We start from the raw sequence: 23,805 nt of genomic DNA, 5'->3' as shown, positions 1-23,805 counted from the left end.
AGCTGCCTGAAACAGGGAATGCATCTCAGTTCCTGCATCTGGGGGAAGTACTGCCACCGAGCAAGTGTTTATGGCGAGGATCCGTGTCCATCAGCTCCTCACCCGTCGGGAAACCTCCGGGAAGTGTCCTTGGCAGCACAGAGGGCATCCTAGAGCCACAGAAGGGTTTGGGTGGGAAGGGAGCGTTAAAGGCCGTTTAGTCTGACTCCCCGGCCAGGAGCAGGGACATCTCCAACCGGATCAGGTTGCTCAGAGCCCCGGCCAACCTGGCCTGGAATGTTTCCAGTGATGGGGCATCCACCGCCTCTCTGGGCAACCGGTTCCAGTGTCCCACCACCCGCAGCGTAAAAAAAAAAAAAAATCTTCCAGGGGTGGATGCTGCTGCCGTGCCCAAGCTCCTCTTCCAAACCGGGGGGGGGTTCGCCCCCGCACCCCCCGGGGATGGAGGGGAGGGGGGCGGCGCCCGGCGCGGCCGGCAGGGGGCGCTGCGCTGAGGCGGGGAGGGGGCGGGGCCGGGCGGCCACGTCCGCCGGGCGGGGAGCGGCGGGGCCGGGCCGGGCCGGGCCGGGCCGGGCGGGGAGCGGCGGGGCCATGAAGGACTGCGAGTACCGGCAGATCGCGCCCGGGGTAGCGGCGCACGCAACGGGGACGGTGGCTTCCTTCCCTCCGCTCCCCGGCGGCGCGGCTCGGCCCGGCGCGGCCCCGCGGCCCCGGCGGAAGTGGGAAGTGTTCCCGGGCCGCAACCGCTTCTACTGCGGCGGCCGCCTCATGCTGGCGCGGCACAGCGGCGTCTTCGCCCTCACCCTCGGCCTCATCCTGGCCACCAGCGGCCTCTTCTTCGCCTTCGAGTGAGTCCGGCTCGCGGGGCTCCTGGGTCCCGTGTGTGTGTCCGTGTGTTCCCCCCCCCACCCCGAACCCGGGGCCCCTTCCCCGCGGGGGTGGAGCGGTGCGGGGTCTGTCCCTCGGCTGGGTCCCCGCTGGGGTCTCCGAGCAGCTCTCGGCCCCTTCCTTCTCGGGGGGAGCCGTGGGGCAGCTGGCATCCCACCCACGCCCTCCTGGTGGAAGGGAGGTGGGCGGGGGGGAGGCATATCTCCCAATACCCCTTCCTTCTCCCCACACACCCCCCCCAGACCCACTTTGCGTCCCCTGTCCCGGGTGTGTTTGTGCGAGGGCCGGGCAGGGGCAGCCCTGCACCTTGTTCGCTCAGTCTTTGCCCCGAGGAGAGGTTTAACATCCTCCCAGAGCCCCCTCCTGGTCTCCAAATGCCCCCCCCCCCCCCAGCCTCCCCTCCTGCTCCCGAGCGGAGAACGGGTCCGGAATTGCAGCCGGGAAACCCCCGGGACTGGTGGGCTCGCTCTGCAGAGGCAGCAGGAACAGTGTTCCTGTTCAAGGAGCTCGATGGACGGTGAAATCCTCTGGGGTCTGCGCTGGAGCTCTGCCCACTGTCTGGGCAACAGGGAGCTGCATCTGCCCCCCCCGCCCCAGTCCCTTTTCCTTTTGGAAAGCTGGCCTGGAGAAGGAGCTGTGCTGCCGGGGAAGGAGCACCCTCGGTTATCGACACCTCTGCTGTCCCGCCTCTGCGTTTCTGTCTCGGGAAGCTAAGGGAGCTTCTTGTTCCGCCGCTGTACCGAGGCGGGGGGGTCATGCCTGCCTTTGCATCGCGGCCTTATCTCCGCGGGTCGCGGAGTAAAGCTGCCCAAGCCTGCAGGCGGGGAGATGAAGGTATTTGGTCGGATTAGAGGTTCTGAGAAGTCGGATGAGCTGAAGGGGGCAGGCGGCTGTGGGAGGCAGTAACGGCATCCCGCCGCAAAAACTCCTTTCTTAGCGTCATCTGTGCCTCTTTGACAGCTTTCTCTGCTGGATCTGGAACTAACGGGCAGCGCTGGCACAGTAACTGCTTTGTACAGGGCCAAGCAGAGGACATCTGCTCTCCCCTCCCTTCTTGCCTAGTCACTCGTTTTTGCTTGGAGATGCCCTGGGGCTTTCCAAGATGTTATTTTAGCCCTGTCCTTCTGTTGCGCGGGTTACGGTTTGCTAGACATATAGCAAATACATCTTGCTTCTGTCTACAGTTAGTGCTTTTAATGTGATTTCTTGTTGCCTGACGGGGGAAAGCAGGATCCAGAGATTCTCCCAGAAAAGGGGTGGCCACAAAGCTCCCAGTAGGGCCTGTTGTGATAGGACAAGGGGTAATCGTTTTAAAATAGAGGGGGGTAGATTCAGATTGGATATCAGGAAAAAAATTTTTACAATGTGAGTTATAGAACACTGTCCCAGGTTGCCCAGAGAGGCGGTGCATGCCCCATCCCTGGAAACATTCCAGGCCAGGTTGGCCGGGGCTCTGAGCAACCTGATCTGGTTGGAGATGTCCCTGCTCCTGGCAGGGGGGTTGGACTGGGTGGGCTTTAACGGTCCCTTCCCACCCAAACCATTCCATGATTCCACGATCTCTCATTTCACAAGCCTTTCTGCCAGGGGGACAACTGAGGGGCTCAGCAGCAGTGCTGGTCTCAGGCCGAAGGGGTTTTTGTTGCTTGGTGGCTGCTTTGTTCTGGACAGCTGAGCTTGGGAGTTGAAACAAAAGTTGCTTAATCCTCTCAAACCGCCTCGCAGCCTTGCTGAGACTTAGTGCTGCCTGCAGCCATCAGGGCTCGAGCAGCTTGCCTCGACTCCGGGTACTTATCCGAGCTTATAATAGCAAATCCCTCTGCGGAGCGAGGGAGGGGAGCGGGCTCTGGCACCGCGCTGTGCGAAGAGCTGTGTTCCTCGGCCACCTTCACCTGTCGTGCTGCGAGCAACGGAGCTGCCCCGATGCAGAGCGCGATCGCATCAGTGCCTGCCTGTGGAAAAACAGCCCTGGGTCACAGCGCAGCAAGCCCGGGAGCGGGCATCGTCTGCTGAGGTGCCTGGTGGGTCACCACGGCAGCGTCAGCGCTGGAAGGTTCCTCACCCAGACATCTGGCACGCCACGAAGGGCATGCGAGTCACCCAGAGACGGCAAAGCTCCGTTGAGTCGAAGCCAAATTCCCTCTCAGCTTCACGTGTTGGACCAAATGGGATCGTGTTCACGCTGATTTTGATTCCTGCTCAGCTTGGGGTGTTTCTCCCTGTGTTCTTGGTGCTGCTGTTGTAGAAGCTGACCAGGCTTTGGGGCAGCTGGCGGGTTTTTGAAAGGCGGTTCTGGGACTTCGGAAGGCGAAGAGGTTGTGTGCAGGGGCTTGTACTGCTGTCTTTGTGCCGAGGACCCTGTCTTCCCAGTGCTACTCCAGGGTTTTCTGGGCTGGCTCTTGCTGTTCCAGAGGTCTCTGCAAAGCAGCAGCGTTTCAGCCCACCACCCCGTGATAACTCAGTGTGGTGTCGCAGCTCTTAGCCAGTTCTGTAGCCATGGTTGGTAACAATGCCTTTTTTTTTTTTTTTTCTTTTCTTTAAACAGCTGCCCCTTCCTTGCCAGTCACCTCACCTTGGCCATCCCCATCATCGCAGCCATCCTGTTCTTCTTTGTCGTCAGCTGCCTGCTCCAGACCAGCTTCAGAGACCCAGGTATCCTGCCCAGAGCCACCCCGAGCGAGGCCGCAGACCTGGAAAAGCGGATCGGTGAGGCTTCCGTTCCCTCTCCTGTGTTTGGTCCAGTGTGTGCCTCTGTGTGCCACACGCGTGTCGGGCTCAGCGAGTCTCTGGAGAAACTCTGCAGTCTCAGAGTATCGGCTCACAAGGCTTGACAGTGTCTTGCGAGTCCCGTGAAAGAGAGGAGTGACTGCCTGCTCTAGCCCAGCAGTGCTTAGAGAGAGGCTTTGCAGAGACACAGAGGTGATTTCCCTTTCTGTTTAATCCCACCAATTTCCCAGGCAAAGCACCGTGCAGAGCTCAGGGGACGGAGAGCTTGCGGCATCCGTATCCTAAATGTGAATGCCATTAGGGACTACGTACCAGCAGCTGGGGGAGCGCAGAGTCCCCCTGCAGAATTGTGCTGCCAGGCCCTTGAACACCAAGCAGGAGTGCCGGCGCTGCTCCGTGATGCTGCCTTAGTTACTGTAAATGTTGTCCAAACTCCGAGGGCCCTGTACGTTCTGCAGAATACGAGTGGTGAGGACATAGGGTCATTAATTTAGGCATGAGTGCTTTTTAAGGTTATGAATTGCCATTGAGCCTGCTGTGCCACAAGATTTTCTTTAGCATTACTATAACGTTTGTCCCCGTCTCACACTGCTATGTCATGCCAGTTTGGTGGTGACCAGAAAGGTGCACGCGTCCAGGATCTGTGGACCTTGTTGCTGTGACTTCTAGCAACAAATCCTTTAGCAAGGATTTTAGCTGATGTGAGACAACTCAAACTGGCCCCACTGAAGACAGTTGCAAGGCAATAATTCCGCATCTGACTAAAAAAATGGTTTTAAAATACCCTCAGGGTGATTTTCCATGTTTCTATTTATAAGTGCCTAAAGCAGTAATCTGGCTGCAGATGCTGCCTGATGTGCCAGCTGTTACCCTTAATATAATCCACTTATTCTCCTCTTAACACGCTCACTGCTACCTCTCTGTTTTCAAAGACTTCCTCGGAGTTGGAAAGGTCCTCTTTCAAGAGTGACTGAAATAAAGGAATAATCCCCAAAACTGCAAATGCAGGAGAGGTTTTCCAGCTCGCGCTTTTGCTGAGCAGAGAAACAGCGCCCAGCTGCCAGTCCCCAGTGAACGGTGAAGTGCCAGCACACGCAGATGCGACTTGCAGTGTCCCTAAAAATCCTCAATTTCGACCTTGGGGAGGAGGAATCCTCTTGTGCTGCTAATGTACGCATGTCAAATTTCAATGAAATCTGCTTGGAGCACTCGAGACCTGCTCCCCGTCCTCCCCTGCTGCGATGGAAACCCCTGAGCCCGGCGGTGCGGGGGGCTCCAGCTGTGGGCTGGCGAGCCGCGTGCCGCCGGCGGTGCGGGATGCTTCGGCTGAGGTTACCCTGGTTTCTGTAAGCTGGATGCTTACAGCCGAGGAAGAACCGCACGTGCGCTGACAGATTTTGTTGCCTCCTCGTGTTGTGATCCGTTAGACGCGCAGAGATGAGCTGGTGTCACTGGGCAGGTTAACGCTGCTGCTTTTACGCTCACTGTTTATAAATTGCTTTATGTTCTCAAAGGGTTGCAGCGTTGCCATTGAACAGACACGGGAAGGACATAAATGACTCAACGAGGAGCTGACTGGAGTTCCTGGCTGCCCACCCTGCAACGAATCCTGTCGGCTGAGCTGCCTCTCTGCTTTTCTTAAAATCAGGAGAGCGTGTGCCAAGCCCTTTCCCTGCCAGGAAGCAGCTCGGGGTGGTACGGGGGCTTGGGTTTCACCGGCACCGGTTTGACTTGTCCCTCCTTGCCCTTGCAGACAGCATGGGCACCTCTACCTATCGCCCGCCGGCCCGTACCATGGAGGTGGTCATAAACAAGTATGTGGTGAAACTCAAGTACTGCTACACCTGCAAAATGTTCCGCCCTCCACGCACCTCTCACTGCAGCGTCTGCGACAACTGTGTCGGTAAGCCCAGAAAGTGGGGAGGTGCTGAGAGCTCTTCGTGTGTGTGTGTGGGGAGGTGGGGGTGTTTTATGTTCCTGGACAGATTGCTTTTGCTTCTCGTGAAAGCTTATAAAGCCAGATACTGAGCGGTCTTTCTTCTTCCCACTTAAAATGAGAACACCGCCAGTGCAGTGGCTCAGGGCAAGGCGGCAGCGTGTCCGAGACTCCGTGTCTCTGCTTTCCCTGGTTCTGGGAGGACGCTCCTGTGCAATGCAGTTAAGGCTTCCACCAAACACGAGGTTTGCTGCAGGCTTGTTGTCTGTGGCCTTGCTGGTAGAGACGCCACCGCAGATGCTGATTGAGCATCTGTCCTCTCCCCGTGCCGTCAGAATGTGGCGGGGCAGGAAGGAGCGAACAAAGACCTGAAGAAAAGCCTCCGATGGCTCCACGCAGGCGAGAGGAGCTTCCTCCTCCTGCAGCTGCCCCAGTCATGCGTTGTGTGGACGCGGAGGCTGCGCTTTACGCTGTCTGCTGCGGCAGCCTGAGGAGAGACCGACCCGCAAGTGGTCACAGGACCCCAAGGCTCTGGTTAAGAGAAGTTTGAGAGTTGCCAAGCGTAATGTGTTTGGGGATGGCCATGGGTGGCCGCGACTCCTCCTCGCGCTGGAACGGCTCGCTGGAAAGCAGCGGTGGCTGGGGCGGTGTTTGAAGAGGAGCTGTCTGGGGGAGCGAGCCCGTGCCCACTCTGTGCGCGGTGGGTTTTGATTGCGCTGATGTCACCCGCGGGACGGTCACCGCAGTCCTGTTAGTCTGAAACACAGCCCTTTCATTAGGAGGCAGTCGGGAGCGTTTCCAGATACACTGCACCTGCTCCAGGTTCCCAGGCAGTTTCTGTGGTTTGAGAGCCCTGTCTTTATAACTCTGAACATTCTTTTCTGCCCTGAAGAAGGCAGGGGAAGCTGACACGCGGAAAGGGAGCAGTGATGCTGCATGCACACACCCGGTGCTGCTGGAAAAACTGCTGCACTTTCCCTGCTCTCTTTCAGTTTTAGTAACAGCAGACGTTACCAGTCACAAGGCTTGTATTTATGCAGGGTTTGCTGAGAGGAAAGGCTTGGCCTTTGATGATAAAAAAAGGGCCTGTGAGCAGGCGGCAGTGCTCTGCTGAAGCGTCTTGCTAACGAATGGCTGCGGAGCGGTTCTGGTCTCGGGGTGGTGGGTGGAAGCTTAGTTTGCAGCCCCAGGGCTTCGAAGGCTCAGCAGAGTTCGCTCGGTCGCGGGGCGCGAGGCGGCTGGAGTCCTCACTGTGTCCCTTTGTTTCAGAGAGGTTTGATCACCACTGCCCCTGGGTGGGCAACTGCGTGGGGAAGCGCAACTATCGCTACTTCTATGCCTTCATCCTCTCCCTCTCCTTCCTGACAGCCTTCATCTTCGCCTGTGTCGTCACCCACCTCACTCTGCGTAAGTACTGCGGGTGCCAGCAGCAGCGCGTGCCGTGCTGAGGCAGCGCTGGGTCACTGTTCCTGTTGGACAGAGCCTGGGAAGGGGCTGGTTGCGTTACACCAGGCTTTTCGGTGCAAGCGGCCTAAATAAATGGGGTCTCAGGCTGCAGGGAGCCACAGACCCGCCCTGCGCCTTGCTGCAGAGACACCTTGAGAGCTGCTGGCTGCGTTGTCCCCTCCAGAGCGAATGAGCTGCTGGGTGCCTCCGCTCTTAACCTGGTGGGGAATGGGACTTGCCCCTCAGCCCCAAATCTCCTGGAGCTGTGCTTGCGCGCTGACGTTTCTGCACGGTGATGGACTGCAGACGTTTCTCAGGCAGCCAGGCAGATCCGTATGGCCCACAGCGGGGTAGCTGCCTGCTCGGGAGCGAGGTGTTGGCCGGAGATGCCAGGCTGCCTGATGAAACGTTGTCCCTTGTCCTGTTTTGCGTTGCAGGCTCTCAGAGAGATGGATTCCTCGCAACTCTGAAGACGACACCTGCGAGATATCCTTCTGATGCCATCAGCTGCTCAGACTGTCGAGCACTGGTGCAGCAATGCCAGCTGTGTAACAGAAGTGCAGTGAGCTCTTTGTAGGGTCACCTTCCCGTACTTTCCACAACTTAGTTTGGTCCCCTAGCTACCAGGTTTGGGAGACAGGCACCTCTTCATCTGTAGGCTGATCACGTCGCCAAATTGAGAAGCCCTTTAATTCCCTGTTTAGTTCACCACCAGGCTCTAGGAGTGGGTGGGTGACAAACGAGTTTCCCAGTTTGCAAGTTAACGTGGCAAGGGGAGCGGCTGGAGCAGGCTGTGCCTTGGTGGATGCCTGCAGAGCGGCACAGGGAATGGGAAGCTCACCGGGATCTTTTTGTGGCATGGCGTGTGTGGTCGCAGCGCATAGCTCCCAAACCAGCCCTCTGCCTCTCCTTGCAGGATGACTTTTGTTCCCTGAGATTTCCTTGACTTTTGTTTCACTGTGCTGGAGCTGGTGATTTGTTTTTTCTCAGTCTGGTCTATTTTGGGCCTCTCAGGTTTTCACACTTATTTAGTCGCCTCCAACCTGACAACAAACGAAGACGTAAGTACCTGGCTGCTTGTCCTTCTGCAGGGCCGGCCCTGGCCCTTCCTAAGCAGAGGTGAGGCTTTCGGGGGATCCTTGGCTGCCTGCCTCGGTGCGGTGTCCTGTAAAGCATGCTGCCTGCCTTGCCTGTGATAATCCACTGCAAAGCAAACGCCCGGTGCCCGAGGCAGTTAGGCTGTAGTTTCAGGTAGCTGCGTCGGAGGAAAGCAGCAGGCAGCGGCAGGGGACCGTGCAACACGTGTTGCGTGGCAGTGGCAGGCTGCGGGGATCACGCGCTGCAGTGTTAGACAGGTCACACGTGTTTTTTTCCAGTCTGTATGCGGCCTTGCTTAAAATTAGGAGTTCTGAGATTAAAAAAGGATGACGGGCCCCAGAGGTGTTAGCCTGGGACATGGGTGATCTTAATTCAGCATCCCACGTAACCACAGGTTTCCTCTGAGACCCTGGGCAAGTCCCTCTGTCTCTATCGGTTCCTCATGTCTAATAAGCGAATAATGTGCAGACATCTCTTGATGAGATTTACCTCAAAGCGCACGCAGGCTCCGGGGGCCAAATGAGCAGGGCAGATTGTATGGAAAAGCAGGATCTGTCTGATCCTTGGAATCAGGATTCACCCTTCTGGCCAGTAGTGCCTGTAAGCCTTGCTGGAAGCTTCCAGCACTGCAGAAGGTGGGTTTGCATCCCCCTCTTTTTTTTTTTTTTTCACCTTTTTTCTCCTCTGCTTTCCTCTCCACCTTTCTGTTACGTTCAGAGGCGCTGGCAGAACCGCGCGAGGCCGTGTAAGTGAAGCTAATGGGCCCCATTAATACACCGGTACGGGGAGCGCCGGGCCTGAAGCACGGGGCCCGTTGCCTCCCTGGCTGCGTTGCCCACGTTGCCAGCCTTATGCTGCAGCTGGGGAGAGGAAATAAAAACAAACGGAGGAAATGTGACGGTAAATGGTTCGCTGCAGCCAGGGGCCTGAGGCCAGGTATAGCATCTGCCCACTCGCCGAGGTTTCGAAATCAGAGCCCCAGCGACAGCTGCGCGGGGTGGGGACAGATGAAATTGTTTCCTCCTGTGGCAGCGCGGCCTGGGAATCCCCTCGCTGTTTGTTCAGCCTGAGGAGCCCAGCAGGGACCATGAGCCAGAGCCCTGCTCTGCTGAGCTTTCAGCCTGGCAGAGAACCAGGGGAGGAGGAGGAGGCTGGCGTTGAAGACGGGGACGCTGACAGGTTGCCGCGCAGCACGGGAGGGCACAGCTTTGGAGCTTGCTGCGAGGCTGGACCTCGGCAGAGGCAGGAGCAGCGTATTGCTGTCTCCTCCGGCTGCCTTTCTGCAGCTGTCCCACTTGGTAAAGCACAGAGAGGAGGGACGTTTGCCGTGACAAGTCTTCCACCTCTTGAGCAAGGATCTGAACTGATTCCATTATTGTGTGATTATCTGCTGTCACGTCTTTCCTGCGTTAATCTGTGTGTATCCTTTCCCTTTCAGATCAAAGGGTCCTGGTCAAATAAGAGGGGCTCAGAGTTTGCCAATCCCTACAGCCATAAAAGTATCCTCACAAACTGTTGTGCGGTGCTGTGTGGACCATTCCATCCCAGGTAAGAACCTTTGGCTTCCGTGGCGCTGGGAATTGTGTCCTGCTCTGTGAGAGGGGCCTCGGAAAGCACAGATTTATAATGATTCGGGGGAGAGCGTGTCGGCACAAACACATCTGCTCCCGTGATGATGGGGAAAGAGTTTCCCAGTCTCCGCAGAGAGCGGCTGGAGAAACGTGTAAGAGGTGTAACGGTTGCTTCTCCTGTGTTTGAGCCTGATGAGTTCTGGTCATTGCTTCGTGGGGCTTGCGGATAAGACATCCTGCAGCTCGATAAGGGGAGAGTAACGGCACCAAAGGGCTCGGCAGCGGATGGGAAATGCCAGTAGCGGCAATACTTCTTAGCACGTGTTTTTCCTCCTGGACTCTGAGCACCGTGACAAGCAGCCAACAGAGAACCGCAGCGGGCAGTGCGGAGACCTTGGCTTTTACCAACACTTGGATTACCTGGAACACTCGGTAGCGTCCTACCAAACGCTCTGAGCTGTTGGTTAGCCAGAACCGTAACGCTCTGAGCTGTCGGTTAGCCAGAACCGCCGGTAAAACGAGGGCAGAGCGGGCAGCTCGCTGCAGGTGTGGGGAAGCTGTGGGGCAGCACGGGTACCTGCAGCACAGGATCCTCGCTGCTTTGTCACAAGAGGGTGCAATTGGGCAGAGTCGGGCCGTGCTGTGGGAGTGGAAGCCCTGCTGGGAGCTCTCCGCCTGTCCTGGGCCGCGTGGGGATCCCTGAGACCAGTTCATTCACTGGATTTATATGGAGCAGCTCAAAGGTGCTGACTCAGCAGGGGCAGGTGTCGGAGGCTGTGCAGCCAGAGTGCCCGTTACACTTGTATCTGGCCCCGCTCCCTGGAGCATCCCCGAGCTTTTGGTTGGATTCAGAGGTGCCAAAACGCCGGCGCTGCCTCTCGGAGACAGTAAATCTGCGGACTCGGGGAGCTGGGCTGTTTGCGGGGAGGTGGTGGGGAGAACAGTGCTTTACTGCAACTCTTCCCTCATTTGTGTTCTTTCGCCAGTTCCCACTTGGGTTTGTGGCGACCCAATGCTTTAACTGCCTCCAGGCTGTTCGGTGGCTTGTGTGATCAGTTTGTGGTTTGTCTAATGGGCAGGAAGCCGCGTTATCCAGCGCGTTCCTGCCGACACTTCGGTCAGCGGTTCCCGCGAGGAGAGCCCTCTCTGTGGCGTCTGCGCTCCCGTCGTCGCAGAGCCTGCGTTTCCTTAACTCCTCTCCCCTCGCACCCTTCCCTTTCTGTTTTCCAGTTTGATAGACAGAAGAGGATTTATCCAGCCAGATGTCGGGACCCCGGCCAGTCCTAAGAGTGAAATCCCTTCCTTTGGAGCCAAAACCGACACCAGCATGGTAGGAGGCGTTCCCTAGCAGTGCTGTGACGTAGCCCAGTGCCTGCCATGCCTGCACCTCGCTCCAGCCAGCCCCTTCCCCTCTACATCTCCCCGGCCTCCAGCGGGACAGCCCTGTGATGCAGAGCTGCCACAGACTCAGCTGAGCCATACGTTGCCTATTTTTTTTTTTTTTTCCCAATTTATTTATTATTTTTTTGTTTATTTGTTTCACTGTGATGCGGCCTCCCCCGGACTTTGGACCGATAGAGCCCAGCAGCATGCAAGACTCAGATTTGTGCAGAAAGCAGGGGGTTCCTGTCGCACCGGGGGAATCAGATGGGTCTGGGGAGCCGCCGGACCTCTGAGCCCAGAGCGTCTGCTCCAGGAGGGAGCTGTGTTTCCTGCCTGGAGAAATGAGGTGGGGACTGGCAAATGGTTCCCGCTCTGAGCTGGGCTGTCGCGCCTCATCTTCCGGGCTGGTGGAGGTGTGAGTTCCCTGGTATCCCCGTTATCTCCGTGAACACCTCCTGCTCCTCTCTGCCAGCGTGGAGGGGCTGTTGTCTCTTAACGGCTGGGGTCTCGCCTCGGCCGCTGCCAGAGCGGCTTTTCTTTTCCACAAGCTGCTGTGCCTTGGTCAGTTGGGGCTGTTCAGCTGGGAGGACTCTGGCTCCCAGCGGATTTGGAAGATAGTTAGATGTCCCAGCTGCTGTTGATCCTGTTTTCTGGCTGGTCACTGAGGGGGTGCTGAAGAACTCTGTGTTTTGGCCCTGCCAGTTGGTTCAGACAACGTTTTGCAGCAAGGACAGAAGTTAGGATCACTGCCTTTTAACGGGGAAGAAGAAACACGCAGCGTTCTGGTGCTCTCGTTGAGATGCTGGTTGGTAAGGCTCAGATTTGGGACCTTAGCTTGCTGGGAAAGCCTGGATCTGTCCTGTCTGTAGGAGACCGAAAGGCAACGGAAAAGTGAGGGAAATCCTGAGGGTCGCACCCTTCCCGGGTGGAGTTTCACAGAGGAAGCAGCGAGCAGGTGCTGGTCTCCGATAACCTCGTGTTGCGCTCTTGATTTGGGTTTCTGGCCGGCAGACGGGAGCAGGGCTGTCCCCCGCGCCTCAGGAGTGATTCTGCCGTGCCCGCACGCGTCCACGAGCGTCGCTCCATCCCTGCGGAGGCACGGGAGAGCCGGGCTGCGCAGCCAGCTCTGCGTTACCGGCACTGGAGTGTGCGGAGAGGAGAGTTCCAGCCCTTGTTAGCAATACTTGAATCGTGTTATTAAAAGCTGCTGGATAATTTTGCACAATTTGTAGATTTATTTTTTTATATTTTTTTTTTTCTACGTAGAATGTTTTGTATTTGGCGCAGGTAGTGTTGTGCATGTTGGCACCAGGGTTCTGTGTCGAGCTGCCTGGTTTGGTTTCTGTGGGTCAGACACGAGTATTTCATCCTGGGGCAGATACAGCACAGTTACGGGGGCAGCCTGTCCCTGCTGAATTCACCAGCCTCGCGCGTTGCACGCCGTGGGTGACCGCGCCAGCCCGCGCGCGGCGTCGGGGCGCGCTGGGGGACGGCAGAGGCGCGAGGTTCCCCTGGCCTTACGTTTCTGGCTGGCTCCGCAGAGATCTTGGTGCTTGTTTGCTATGGCCGCCATCTCCTCCTTCCCCTCTGCGAGGAGCCCAGGCGAGAGCGCGGCGGCTGAATTTCTCCCGCATCCCGGCAGCTGCTCCCCCAGCCCTGCAGCTTCGTGCCGTCTCTCCGGGCCAGGTGCTTTAGCACGTTTCCCGTGTTGGATCCGGAGAGGCCACCCTGCCCTTCCCTCCCCGCTTCTCCCGCGGCACTGTCCCAGCGGGGCTTGTCCCTGCCTTGGAGCAGCCGCAGCGGCCGGCGTGGGGCCGGGGCGAGCCGGGCTGCGCGGAGAGCAGGTGCTGGGGAGTGAGGTACAGGGGAGGGGTTGTTATCAGGGTCCAGACTCCGTCCTGTTTTTATTTAAACTGGTTTCCTTTGTTACTCGACATAATAAAATTATATTTTTAAAGAGTTCATTGCTTGGATGATCATTTTATTCCTCTAAGCCAGAAGAGGGCAGGTGTCTCAGTGTTGAACATCCGTGGGGTGGCAGCTGGGCTCTGTTAGGCCCAGACTCTTGCTGGAGCGCAGGGATTTTTCTGTCCCGAGTACCCAGGCTGGGCAGGGTCTCACCCACTCGCCGGTGCCCTTCCTGCAGAAGCCGTCACTTCCGCACCCTTTCCCCACCCCAGGGCTCCGTCCAGGGCTGTGCCAGGATCCGTGGTCCCCGTGTCGAACCCGGCCCTCTCCGGCTGTACCGGCAGGCGCTGAGGCGCGTAATCTCTGGTGTCTTCCCCAGGAGGATGCCTGCCAGGACTTTGCCATTTCCTGCACAGCCTGACGGGATTTGCCCCCTCCGTGGACGTTAGCCCTGCTTTCTGGGGGTTAGCTGGTAAGAAAGCGCTTTCTTCTCCCCGTCATCCACTCGAGCGGTCCATCTCATCTCCACTGCATGACCAACTCTGTCCACAGAGCCCATCACCCTCCGCGTGCGTGGGTGTCGGTGTGCCGTGTGCCCTGTCCATCTCAGCAGCATCCCAGCGGCGCGAGGGGCGGCCGGCCCCGGGTTGTGCGGCAGAGGGGTTGCCCGCAGCCTTGGCGAGAGGAGAGGGACGGTTCCCCCCAGCAGCTTTGTGCCGGGGCTGGGTACGAGGTGGCGCCGCCCGCTCTGTGCGTGCACGGTGGTGCCTGGGGAACGGCGTGGCTGAGGGCTCGTGGAGCTCGGGGCTTGCTGGCCGGCACGGCGCGGTGGTTTGTGCTTGGTGGAGCTGCCACCACGGGCTTGAAGGAAGCGCCCAGCTCACGCAGATTTAGTGTTTGGAGTGAGCTGCGGCCCGAGCAGAGGAGGGGGAGCCTGGAGGAGATTTCTAATCCCAGGTCTGACCCGCTCTGTGGTTCAGGCAGCCTCTCCCCTCCCTCCCCTTGCCTGTTTTCCTCTCTGTGACACCGGTGTCCTCCTCCGACGTGGCTGTGGGCAGCTCACACTGCACGCTGTGACGGAGCCCTGCTTCACCTGTGGGCCGGGGAGCTGCCCCTCTCCCTCCCTGCAGCACCCACGAGCTCCTGCCCGCTCCAGCCTCCACGCAGCGACGGAGGAAGGCTGCCAAGCGCTCTCCTCCAGCCCAGGCTGTCTCCTTTCTGCCCCTGGTGCTCCGCTCCGCTCCCTGCTGCTCCTCGCTCGTGTGTTTCTGGCACTAACCCTCTCTCTTTCTCTTCCTCCCCTCTCCTCTCCCTTGCGCCGGTATCAGGAGTCCTGGTGGCCTGCAGCCCCCCGCCCCTCGTGGAGCGCAGCCGAGCCACCGCGGGCGCCGCCCGAGACCACAGCCACGACCACCACCAGTGCCTCCGCTCGCCAGGGCCACGCAGCTGCGCCTTCCTCCCTCCCGCCGCGGAAAAAGCGGCCGTGCTCGAGTCCAAAGCTTTTTCCAACCCTGCTCCGGGAGCCGGGCCGGCCGGCCTGCGTGTTGGAAGCTCAAAGCCATACAGCCGTCCCGCCCCCGTGCAATAACTGGAGTTCCTGCCGTCTCCTGCCGCCGGACGGACTCACGCAACCGTGGCGAGGCCGTCGGTGGCTCCCGGAACCACCAGCCTTACCCCGGTGAAGGCGTCTCCCCTCCCGTAGATGCTGGGTGATAGCGGTGAGCGTTCCGGCGGGCTTTGCGAACGAGTGGGCTTCGCGCCAGCGCGTTTCCAGCCGAGCTGGCGGCGTTGCGTGCCCCACCCCACCAGCCCCTCTCCGAGCTGTGGGGACGGGAGTTTGTGCGTGGTCGGAGTCTCTGCCTCTGCCTCCCGCCCCAGCCAGCTCCCCCTTTCCCAGTTCATCTCAGTGCGGCTCCAATTTTAGGGGAAGGGGTCCAATCCCTGCAGCACCTTGACCAGCAGGCGTTGCCAGCACCCAGCACTGTGTCCTCCCACCGCTGGCGGCCGCGCTGGAAGCTGTGCAGCCAGGCCTGACCCCAGCCCAGCAGGATTCACCCTCTATTTATGCTTTTTACTTTTGTAACAGAATAAAAGTTTCTCCTATTTCCTCTACGCCAGCGTCGCTGCTGCTCCACCGGCGGATGGGAGCTGCTCCCCGCGGCTCGTGCCTGGGCACGCCGGGGTGTGGGAGCCGAGCGGAACCGTGCGGGGTTGCACCCCTCTGCTGTCGGCCACGGGGCTGAGAGCCAGGAGCTCCCTAAAATCAGCCGTGGCACTAGCCGTGGCCCTGAGGCAAGTGCCAGCCGTCCGTGGCTCCGCACCCTCCTGAACAGCGGGGAGGGCACGAGCCTCGCTGCCGGGGAAGGAGGGACGGGCAGTGCCTGCGGGACCTGGGGCGCAGGGGGCACCCCCTGGGCAAAATTTGTCCCCCGGACAGGGTGGCCGGGCGGGCTGCGAGCGTCCTTCCAGCCGCCGCTGGAAAGGCCACGAGCGTCCTCTGCCACCTCCCTGCCACGCGGGAGCCGCTGAGCGCCCAGCCCGCGCCTGCCCGCAGCATCGCCAGCTCGGGACAGGAGACTGGGCAGCATCCCCCAGAGCTGGGGCTTCACTGGGTACCGGGAATCCCCCTTCCCAGGGCGATGCACCTCCGGTGCTGCTCTGGGCCGTTCGGGGCACCCACGGGTGCTCCGCGGGGGGATGCTGCAGCTGAGCTCACCCGCAGCCCCTGCGCAGCGACGCAGGGCTCTTCCCTTCGCTCACCCGCGGATTTTCACAAAACCGGTAGAGCAGAATGTTTTCGCAGCCTCCTCTCAGCTCGTCGCAACCAAAATTTGGCAGCAGCTCAGCCCCTTGGGCAGGGGCTGCTGGCAGACGCCTGGGCCGGGGGCCGAGCCGTCGCGCACCCCGTCCGAGCGGGTGGGGGTCCTGCCAGGGGCCGGAGGGTCTCCCCCAGGGCTCCGAACTGGCACGGGAGGACGGAACAGCCCCAAGGCAACCGGGCTGACACAGGATCAGCCCGAGATTTTGAAGCCGGGCTGGCGGCCAGTGCGTCACAGGGGCCGCGGACCCCCGACGTGTGCGGCTTTGCTGCTCGAAGGGGCGCGAGCGGCAGCCCGGTTCCCACCCAGGGAGTGCCGCCTTGCGTTTTCGCAGGGGAAGGAGATGTTTTCTAGAGGGCTGTGTACATCGGGGTGCCCATTTGGCCCCTCCAGCCCCGCTATGGGGGGGGCTTTGGCGCTTGGTTGGAGCTCTTAGAGGGGCTCCACGGCTCTGCCTCTCCCTTGCATCTCGTCTGCCGGGCAGCGGTCTCCCGTGCAGCTGTTACGTTGGAAAAAAACGTTTTTTTCTCCCAACGAAAACAAGTTTTCTCGACTCGGTAGGGCGTAACCTGCTCCCGCGGCATCTCTCAGCACGGCGAGGTGCTGCCGCTGCGGCTCTGGGTGGGGGGATGCGGAGGGGCTGGTGGGGCCAGACGCCCTTGCGCTGCCACCGCGCGTGAGCCCCTCGACGGGCCGGGGCACCCCAGAGCCACCCCGTGCAGGGGGCCCGGCCAGGACGGGGGTGAGCAGCCCCGAATCGCCCTTGCCGGGGGGGAAAGGGAGCAGAATGGAGGCCGGGTTTTCCTGGGCTGCACATAGATTGGAAAAGCACCCGCGGGCCTTTCCCGCGCCGTGTGTCCCCAGCATCCTCCATCGCCCCGTCCCAGTGGGACCCGGGGGGCGGTGACCGGGACGGGGCGCTCCCAACCAGGGTGGCACCGGGGGCTGTTTGCAGGGATGAGTAAAGCAGGGAGTCACGCTGATCGAGAAAGAAAAAAAAAAAAAATCCAAAACTCCTTTTGCCTTGGCCCGGTGCCCCGGGCACCCGTCCCAGCCTGCCCGTCCCGCACGGCTCCCGCACGGCAGAGAAGGCCGGGGTTTGGCGCGGGCTGTGAGGCCAAGGCTTCGCCAGCGTGGCCAAAAAAACCCGCCAGCGCCCAGCGTGCGGCAACAAGCCGGAGCAGGTTGGGAGTGAAACTGCAGCGCTATGCCAAGCACAGATCCTAATCGGGGCGGCGCGTTCGCTCCCTGCAGTGAGTTTGTGTAAAAAAATTTCCAAAATTTAAAAAAAAAAAAAAAAACAAAAAACCCACCCCAAACGCTTTGATTGCAGCTTGAGAGATGAGCAAAGTCCCTGGCGATGGGGAACGGTGGCCCTGGGCTGGGGGGGTGAGCATTTGGGGAGCCCCGGCGCAGCGGGGCCGGGGGTGTCTCTGCCGCAGGCCGGACCCGCGCTGGCACCCGCGCGGCTTCCTCACTACGGGACGTTCTGGGTGGGGGGGGGTCCAGCTGATCCCACCGCGTGGCACCTCAAAGGCTTTGGGGCGGCCCCTCCCGCAGCGCTTGGGCGCATTGCTGAGCCGCTCTGCCTCGGTTTCCCCACCTGTGGGAATAAATCCCCGCCTGCCAAGCCCTCGCAATCCCCCGCCACGTTAATCACCGTATGAAAATGACTGTGACAGGATTTTTTTGGGGGGGGAGGGAGAGGAGGAGACCATCTTTATGGCCGGCCACACCCTGTGGCCCGTTTCTCCGGGAGGTGGGAAGAGCTGAACGCTGCCCCACCGCTGTGTACGCCTCCCAAAACTGCCTGCCGTCCCCCTTCCAAGCACTTTTACCGGCGGGACGGGCGTCTCCTCCATCCCAGGGTGGGTGTTGGGTGCAGGGAGACCCCCCCCCCACAGCACCCTTGGGTGCTGCACCCACCGCCGAGCCCTCCCCGGGACCATGGGGAAGGCAGGGCGTTGGCCACCCCCTCCGAGCCCCTTGCCCAGCGCCCACCGCCCGCGGGCGATGATTCACGGCAATTTTCCTTTTAAGGCCGGGCTCGGCGGAGAGGAAGCAGAGGAGGAGGAGGAGGAGGAGGACACTCCTTCGACCTCGTTGGCTCCTCCCGCTCTCGCTCGAGGCTCCGACGCTCAGCCAAAAACGAATCCCGGCGACGGGGCTCGGCAGAGGCTCCGACGGTTCCCGGCCCCGCTCCTCGCCCAAGCGTCTGCCCTGCGCCCGCGTCCCAGCCATGGCAAGAAACCACCAAGTGCAGAAGGCCAAGCTGGCCGAGCAGGCTGAGCGCTACGAGGACATGGCGGACTTCATGAAGGCGGTGGTGGAACACGGGGACGAGTTGTCCAACGAGGAGCGCAACCTCCTCTCCGTCGCCTACAAGAACGTGGTGGGGTGCCAGCGCTCGGCGTGGAGGGTCATCTCCAGCATCGAGCACAAAACCGAAGAGGGGGACGACAAAGCGCAGCTGGTGAACGAGTATCGGGAGAAGGTGGAAAGGGAGCTGAATTCCGTCTGCAAGAACGTCCTGGCCTTGCTGGACAAGTATCTCATCAAGAAGGCGAGCGATCCTGAGAGTAAGGTCTTCTACTTGAAGATGAAGGGCGACTATTTCCGATACCTGGCCGAGGTGGCCACCGGGGACGACCGCAAGAAGGCGATAGACAACGCCCAGAAAGCCTACCAGGAGGCCATGGACATCAGCAAAAAGGAGATGCAGCCCACGAACCCCATCCGCCTGGGGCTGGCCCTCAACTTCTCTGTCTTCCACTACGAGATCGCCAACGCCCCCGAGCAGGCCATCTCCCTGGCCAAGACCACCTTCGACGAGGCCATGGGGGACCTGCACACGCTCAGCGAAGACTCCTACAAGGACAGCACCCTCATCATGCAGCTGCTCAGGGACAACCTCACGCTATGGACAGCCGAGTGCGCTGGAGAAGACGGCGGCGAGGCTGGCGAAGAGCCCAAGAACTGAACGGCCCCCGGGGAGCCAGGGTCTGGCCCCCACCTGCCTCCTCCCCTTCCAGTGCCTTTGGCGGCTCGTCACGGTTTAATTTTTTGGGGTGGTTTTTTTGTTTTTTTTTTTTCTTTTTGAATTTTTTTTTTTTTGAAGGGGGTAGAGGGGAGAGGTGTCTTGGTTCCTCCATGGCCCCCCTGAGCCTGGATGACCGGAGCGGGGGGCTGTGCGTGGTGGTTACTGGGTGCCCCCTTTCCCCTCCCCCCCACCTCCCCTCTCCCCCATCCTCTGCTCTGGGGAGGGGGAAAGGAGGGAGAGGGGGGTGCCTCCATCCTGGAGGGCTACCAGCCCCCCACCCATTTAACATTTGGGGGGGGCCCAACTCGGCATGTGCAGGCTCCAAACCCCCCCCCCCATCCCGGAGGGCTGGAGCAGCGACGGGAGGAGGTGAGGGGCTGGGACGGGGCGAGGTGGGGGTCCAGGCAGCCCCCCCATCCCGGGGGTGGGCGCGTGTTGCCAAAGCCTCTGTGCGTCTCCAATAAACCATCTCCTGCATGCCTGCCTCTGGTCTGCCTCGTCTCTCCCCTGCACGCGTCCGGGCAGCTCCCACCGCCGCCGAGCGCCTGCTTCGCCTCCCGCCCCACAATTGGGTGCCCCCAAAATCCGCAGCAGTGGTTCGGCTGCTCCCAATCCCCCACGGCCCCACGACGAGGCCGGGGGGATCTCGGGGAGCCCCATCCCGCGACGGCTGCCAAGCCCCAGCCCGCGGAAGAGCTCCGGGTGGGCTCTGCCTCCGTGGGGCGAGGGTTTCGGCAGCCCCATGCGGGCGAGCGCCGGGCGATGGGCGTGGGCGAGCACTGGAATGCACCGAGGTCCCCAGCCCCACTGCGGGGTGTCCCGTCCCCTTGGTGCAAACACATGGTGCCCCAAAACCCGTCACCAAGGCCTCGTGCGGGTCCCCAGGCCCCGTCTCCCCACAGCTCCCCTCTCCATCCAAATTTGGGGGGGGGGAACAGCTCCCCTAAAGCGGCCTCGGAGCACAGGCAGTGACTCGGGGACAGCCCTGGGGTGCCATCGGGGTGGGGACGTCCCCGTCGAGGTCCGGGCAAAAGCTCAGCGTTTCTGGCCCTGGCGCCCGGCCACGGCGAAGGGCGCAGCTCGCACAGCGCAGCCCTACCTCACCCACCCCCCGCCACCCCGCGGCCGCCAGCACGAGTTCCAACACGAAAAATAATTACAGCAAACCCCAGTCACGGCACCCTGGGCTACGCGCTCATCTGATCCAGCGCAGCAGGGCTGGGCGGGAGCCAGCCTTTGATGGGAAACGCCGCGATGCCGGGAGGAAACGCGCCGTGACTCAGGACGCGCCACCCCGGTTCGGCGGGGTCCCCAGTTCGGGGACGTGGGTGACACGCCAGCTCCCAGGCCTGGCATGGCCAAAACCCGGCTTCTAGGTTGCCAAGGGCTCCTGGGCTTTGGGGAAACTGAGGCACGGCTGGGAGAGGGGCTCTGCGTTGCAGGGTTCCCTGCGCAAAGCCCACGGGGCTGCTGCTCCCTGCGCAGGGACCAGCCTGGGACGTAACGAGTTTGTGAGGGCTCTGCCGTGGGAAAGCGCTGGCTGCTGTGGGAGGCTGGGCTGCGCAAACCAGAACCTGTTCTCCTGGGACTCCGTCAGCGGGCGCAGAGCTGGGCGCAGCGCCCAGCCCAGGGGATTAACCCCCGCCAGCTCCCCCCCCCCCCCAGCCCCTCGCCTTCCCCAGTTCCTTCCCCATCCCCACCACAGCATCCCATAGGAGCCAAATCCGGGTGCTGCCTTGGCCCCGCCGAGGACAGGGTCAGCGGCCCCGGCCGATTGCAATTTTCTCAGCAGGTCCCGGCTGAGCTGGGGGCCCCGGGCAGTGTTGGGGAGCCCAGTTGGTTCCATGGGGGAAGGGGGGGAAGCCAGCGAGGGGCCCCGACGCTTGGCCTCCACCTGGCCCCGAGCGCTCCCAGCCTGGGATTCAGCCCCAGACCTGTAATTAGCCAAACCGGGGCCAGCCGACGCGAAAAATGAGCCGAGGGCTCTTGCTGGCCCTTGACCCGGCAGGCTGGGGACACCAGTGGCTTGGGCTGGTTAAACTGGGGAGGAGTGAGGTGGGAGCTGGGGGTGCCGGCAGCCTCTGCTGCTTCCCGGGGCCCATGGGTGGCAGGAGGACGGGGCTCCCATCGGCCTCCCGGGAGTTAACCGATTTCAACAGCACCCAAAATTGCAGCGTGGCTGGGCCGTGTAGGAGGACCGTTCTCCCCAGCTTCCCAACTGGTCCAGCAGCTTTTCAGGGCTGGGAGGGAGGCCCTGGCCCCCATGACACCTCCCATGAGAGGGCTGTGCTGCTGGGGAGCGCGGGGGTGTTCCCCAAGGGGCCTCCTGACCCCCCCGTTTCATGTAGGGACCCAGGGAGACGTTGAGACCCCAATCCCCGGCCTTGTCCCCTGGCTGGGACAGGCAGGAGGGAGCGCTCAGCATCCCTGACGCAAGGGAAGGGGCGCACAGGGAGGCTCTCAAATCTCCGCGGTGTGATGTCTTTAACACCATAGAGCAAAGGGACGCGGGTGTCCCCGGGCCAGGGAGTGTCCCCCACCCCAGAGCCACCGTCCCAGCCCGGCGCTGGGAGCAGGGTCCCGGCACAGCCCCGCGCACAGCGGCTGCCCTCACCGTGGGGTTAAGGCTGCTGAAACAGGGCTCACGGGGGCAAGCGAGGGGCTGTGCCCCCGGTCACGCTGCCTGCAAAAGGCTCTGCCCGTCCCGAGTGGGGCTGGGGGGCCTGCAGCACCCACAGCCGGGCTTGTCCCTTGTCCCCAGCTCTCACAACCTCCCCGCAGGGCTTCGTGCCTGGGGCCAGGGCTGGCCGGCTCCCGGTTGCCCCGCGGGGCCGGCTGAGGCCGAGCCACCACCAGCACCTCCCTGGCGTCGCAGCACCCGAGGGAGAAGACGCTGGCTGGCTTGCCCCGGGTGCCTGGGCTGGGGGTTTTTCAGTTTTTGGCGAGGGTTTTCACAGCGCCGCAGAGGGCACCACTTCACGGGGGACGCGCAGCCCCAGTGATGGAGCCGGCAGCCCCCCAGCCTTTCCTGGGGCAGACGCTGTTGAGGGGGGTCACGCTGGCCCCATCCTCTGGATTTTAGCCCAGCTCATCCACCCTGCAGCCCTGGCGACACTCCCAGCGCGGGGCCGAGCCACGATCCACGCCGCGATGGCTGGGGGGGCTGCCGAAAACGCTCGGCGTGTCATCCCGACGCTCGTACGCGGCTGGCTGGCTGCCTTGGCCTGGTCCTGGCGATGTGTTTTTGGGGTACGGAGAGGGGGCTGCCTGGGGGTAACCTGGCTCTGGAGCGCTCCCGCCTTCCCAGCAAGGAGCTGTGGTGACACCGTGCCTGGTGGGATGTGCGAGCACGGCCCTGGCACGTTGGGCTGGCTGCAAGGCAGGGGCTGGATGGGACAGAGCAAACGCCGCCTCAGTGGCTGCAGCTGAACCCCAAACCCTTCCACCCCCCAAAAAAAACCATGACCTGCCGCGGTCAGTCTCGCTCAGGAGGTCCCACGCGCGGTCGGGGTGGGCTCAGCCTCTCGGGGCGCCGGATTTGGAGGGGACGGAGCAGGTAGGACCAGCTCGGCAGAAAGCCTGCCCCCCCCCCAACCCAGGGACTGTGCCTCAATTTGGGGTGACTCATCCTGGCCCTTCGCCCCGGCTGGTTGCTCAAGGGGAGCGACAGGAGCCAGAGTGTCACCTCCCTCAGCCCCCGGGAGCCTCGGTGAGGGCGTCCCCTCCCAGCGTGGGGACATGTGGGGGCAGGAACTGGCTGGATTTCAGGGTCCCCAGCCACCCCTGCCCACTGCAGAGCCATTTTCTGTTTCAGCTGGCCAGCAGCAGCGAGTATCGGCCCTGCTGAGCCCTGGGTCCCACTTCAGCCCCCACTTCCCAAATCCAGTCTGCGGAGAGCCCCTTGGTGCGAAAACGCTGCGCTTTTCAGGCTGCAGCTCTTTCAGACCTCAGCATTTCTTGGCTCAGAGGCGGCAGACGCTCCCTGAGCTGAGAGATTTCTATCATCACCTCCGATTTCCATTTTCCCCAGCACCAGCACAGCGCGGCAGGGCTGGGGCTGCAGATACTGCCTGGCTATTAAAATCAAAAAGCCCAACAGCCACAAAAGCTTCGATGGCTCTTGCATAACTCCAGCTTGACCTAACAATACCCTTTTAAGCCACCCATATGTCGCAAAGCCATGAAAGAGCTGCCACAAAAAAATCGACATTTTTATGATCACGTCTTCCATCCCTTTACAGCAAGTAAAGGGATGAAAGACGAGCGGGACAAGTCCACAAGACCAGAACGGAGTTTCAGCTCTGGTTCTGGTTAGATTGGCCTCCAGATCTTCAGCCCCAGCCAGCACTGAAGTGCAGGCACTGGGTTTCAGCCAGGAATACTCAGGGAAGTCCCTGGGCTCCCGGGAAAAGAGCTCAGGCACTGACAGCAGACAGGGATTTGACTTTTATACCTGAAGCATCAGCGTGGGCTTCATTGTGAACTGAGCCGGTTAAAGCACGCGTGTGTGTGTGTGCGCGCACACGAAGTGCGTGTCTTCACCCTCCTTCTCCCTGGAGCTCCTCCTTGCCTCCAAATCCTGGCCACAAAACAGTGAGATCCAGGAAAATTCAGTTGTAATTCCCCACCTAGCTGCAGCCCCTGCGAAGCAAACCCCACCGACACTTCCCTTCACCGAGCCTGCAATCGCTCTGCTAAGGGCCGCGCCGTCCTGCGAGAAAAAGTCGGCTTACTTCACGCAAGGTCTTGGGAAGACACAATGCTGAGGCTGCACACTGAGCTGGGAGCTGGGATTCTCGCCCGCTCCCACCCTACACGTGGCTGGGAGGCACTCGGGGGGCCGCGCGGTGCGGACACCTCGCTTTTCATCACCCCAGCCTTCCCGATTCTCCGCGCTGATGGACCCAAGGCGCTGGCTGCAGCGGGGATGTGAGGCTGGCAGCTGCTGCTGGCCCCGGCAGAAGTGGCAGCCGGCTGGCGAGAGGGAAT

General features: G+C 61.1%; 2 protein-coding genes across 4 annotated transcripts; both read left to right on the top strand.

Moving 5' to 3' along the window:
* Positions 1 to 555: 555 nt before the first annotated feature.
* ZDHHC18 (zDHHC palmitoyltransferase 18) lies at positions 556 to 15,069 on the top strand. Of its 3 annotated transcripts, XM_086764885.1 has the most exons (10): positions 556 to 848; positions 3,434 to 3,594; positions 5,369 to 5,518; positions 6,821 to 6,958; positions 7,435 to 7,483; positions 7,956 to 8,058; positions 9,534 to 9,643; positions 10,897 to 10,996; positions 13,337 to 13,429; positions 14,286 to 14,430. In XM_086764885.1, the coding sequence occupies exons 1-9, from the start codon at positions 592 to 594 to the stop codon at positions 13,376 to 13,378; spliced, it is 1,110 nt and encodes a 369-aa protein (XP_086621011.1). In that variant the 5' UTR covers positions 556 to 591; the 3' UTR covers positions 13,379 to 13,429; positions 14,286 to 14,430. The 3 variants fall into 3 exon arrangements, with proteins under 3 accessions (XP_086621011.1, XP_086621010.1, XP_086621009.1); XM_086764884.1 differs by lacking the exon at positions 13,337 to 13,429 and having other exon boundaries at positions 6,920 to 6,958; positions 14,286 to 15,069; XM_086764883.1 differs by lacking the exon at positions 13,337 to 13,429 and having other exon boundaries at positions 14,286 to 15,069.
* Positions 15,070 to 17,823: 2,754 nt separating this feature from the next.
* Positions 17,824 to 18,798, top strand: SFN (stratifin). Its single transcript, XM_086764980.1, has one exon. It carries the CDS (start codon positions 18,016 to 18,018, stop codon positions 18,754 to 18,756), a length of 741 nt encoding a protein of 246 aa, XP_086621106.1. The 5' UTR covers positions 17,824 to 18,015; the 3' UTR covers positions 18,757 to 18,798.
* Positions 18,799 to 23,805: the final 5,007 nt, after the last annotated feature.

This window comes from Chlamydotis macqueenii, chromosome 22 (genome assembly GCF_036417535.1).
Source record: "Chlamydotis macqueenii isolate bChlMac1 chromosome 22, bChlMac1.mat, whole genome shotgun sequence".
Classification (NCBI taxonomy): Eukaryota; Metazoa; Chordata; class Aves; order Otidiformes; family Otididae; genus Chlamydotis; species Chlamydotis macqueenii.
This window is presented reverse-complemented; position numbering and strand designations above follow the sequence as displayed.

Bases quoted from the DNA above. Each gene is read 5' to 3' on its own strand.
- ZDHHC18 (XM_086764883.1), top strand. From the start codon at position 592: ATGAAGGACTGCGAGTACCGGCAGATCGCGCCCGGGGTAGCGGCGCAC. The intron at 849-3,433 runs GTGAGTCCGGCT...TTCTTTAAACAG, and splicing joins GGCCTCTTCTTCGCCTTCGA to CTGCCCCTTCCTTGCCAGTC. The intron at 3,595-5,368 runs GTGAGGCTTCCG...TTGCCCTTGCAG, and splicing joins AGACCTGGAAAAGCGGATCG to ACAGCATGGGCACCTCTACC.
- SFN (XM_086764980.1), top strand. From the start codon at position 18,016: ATGGCAAGAAACCACCAAGTGCAGAAGGCCAAGCTGGCCGAGCAGGCT.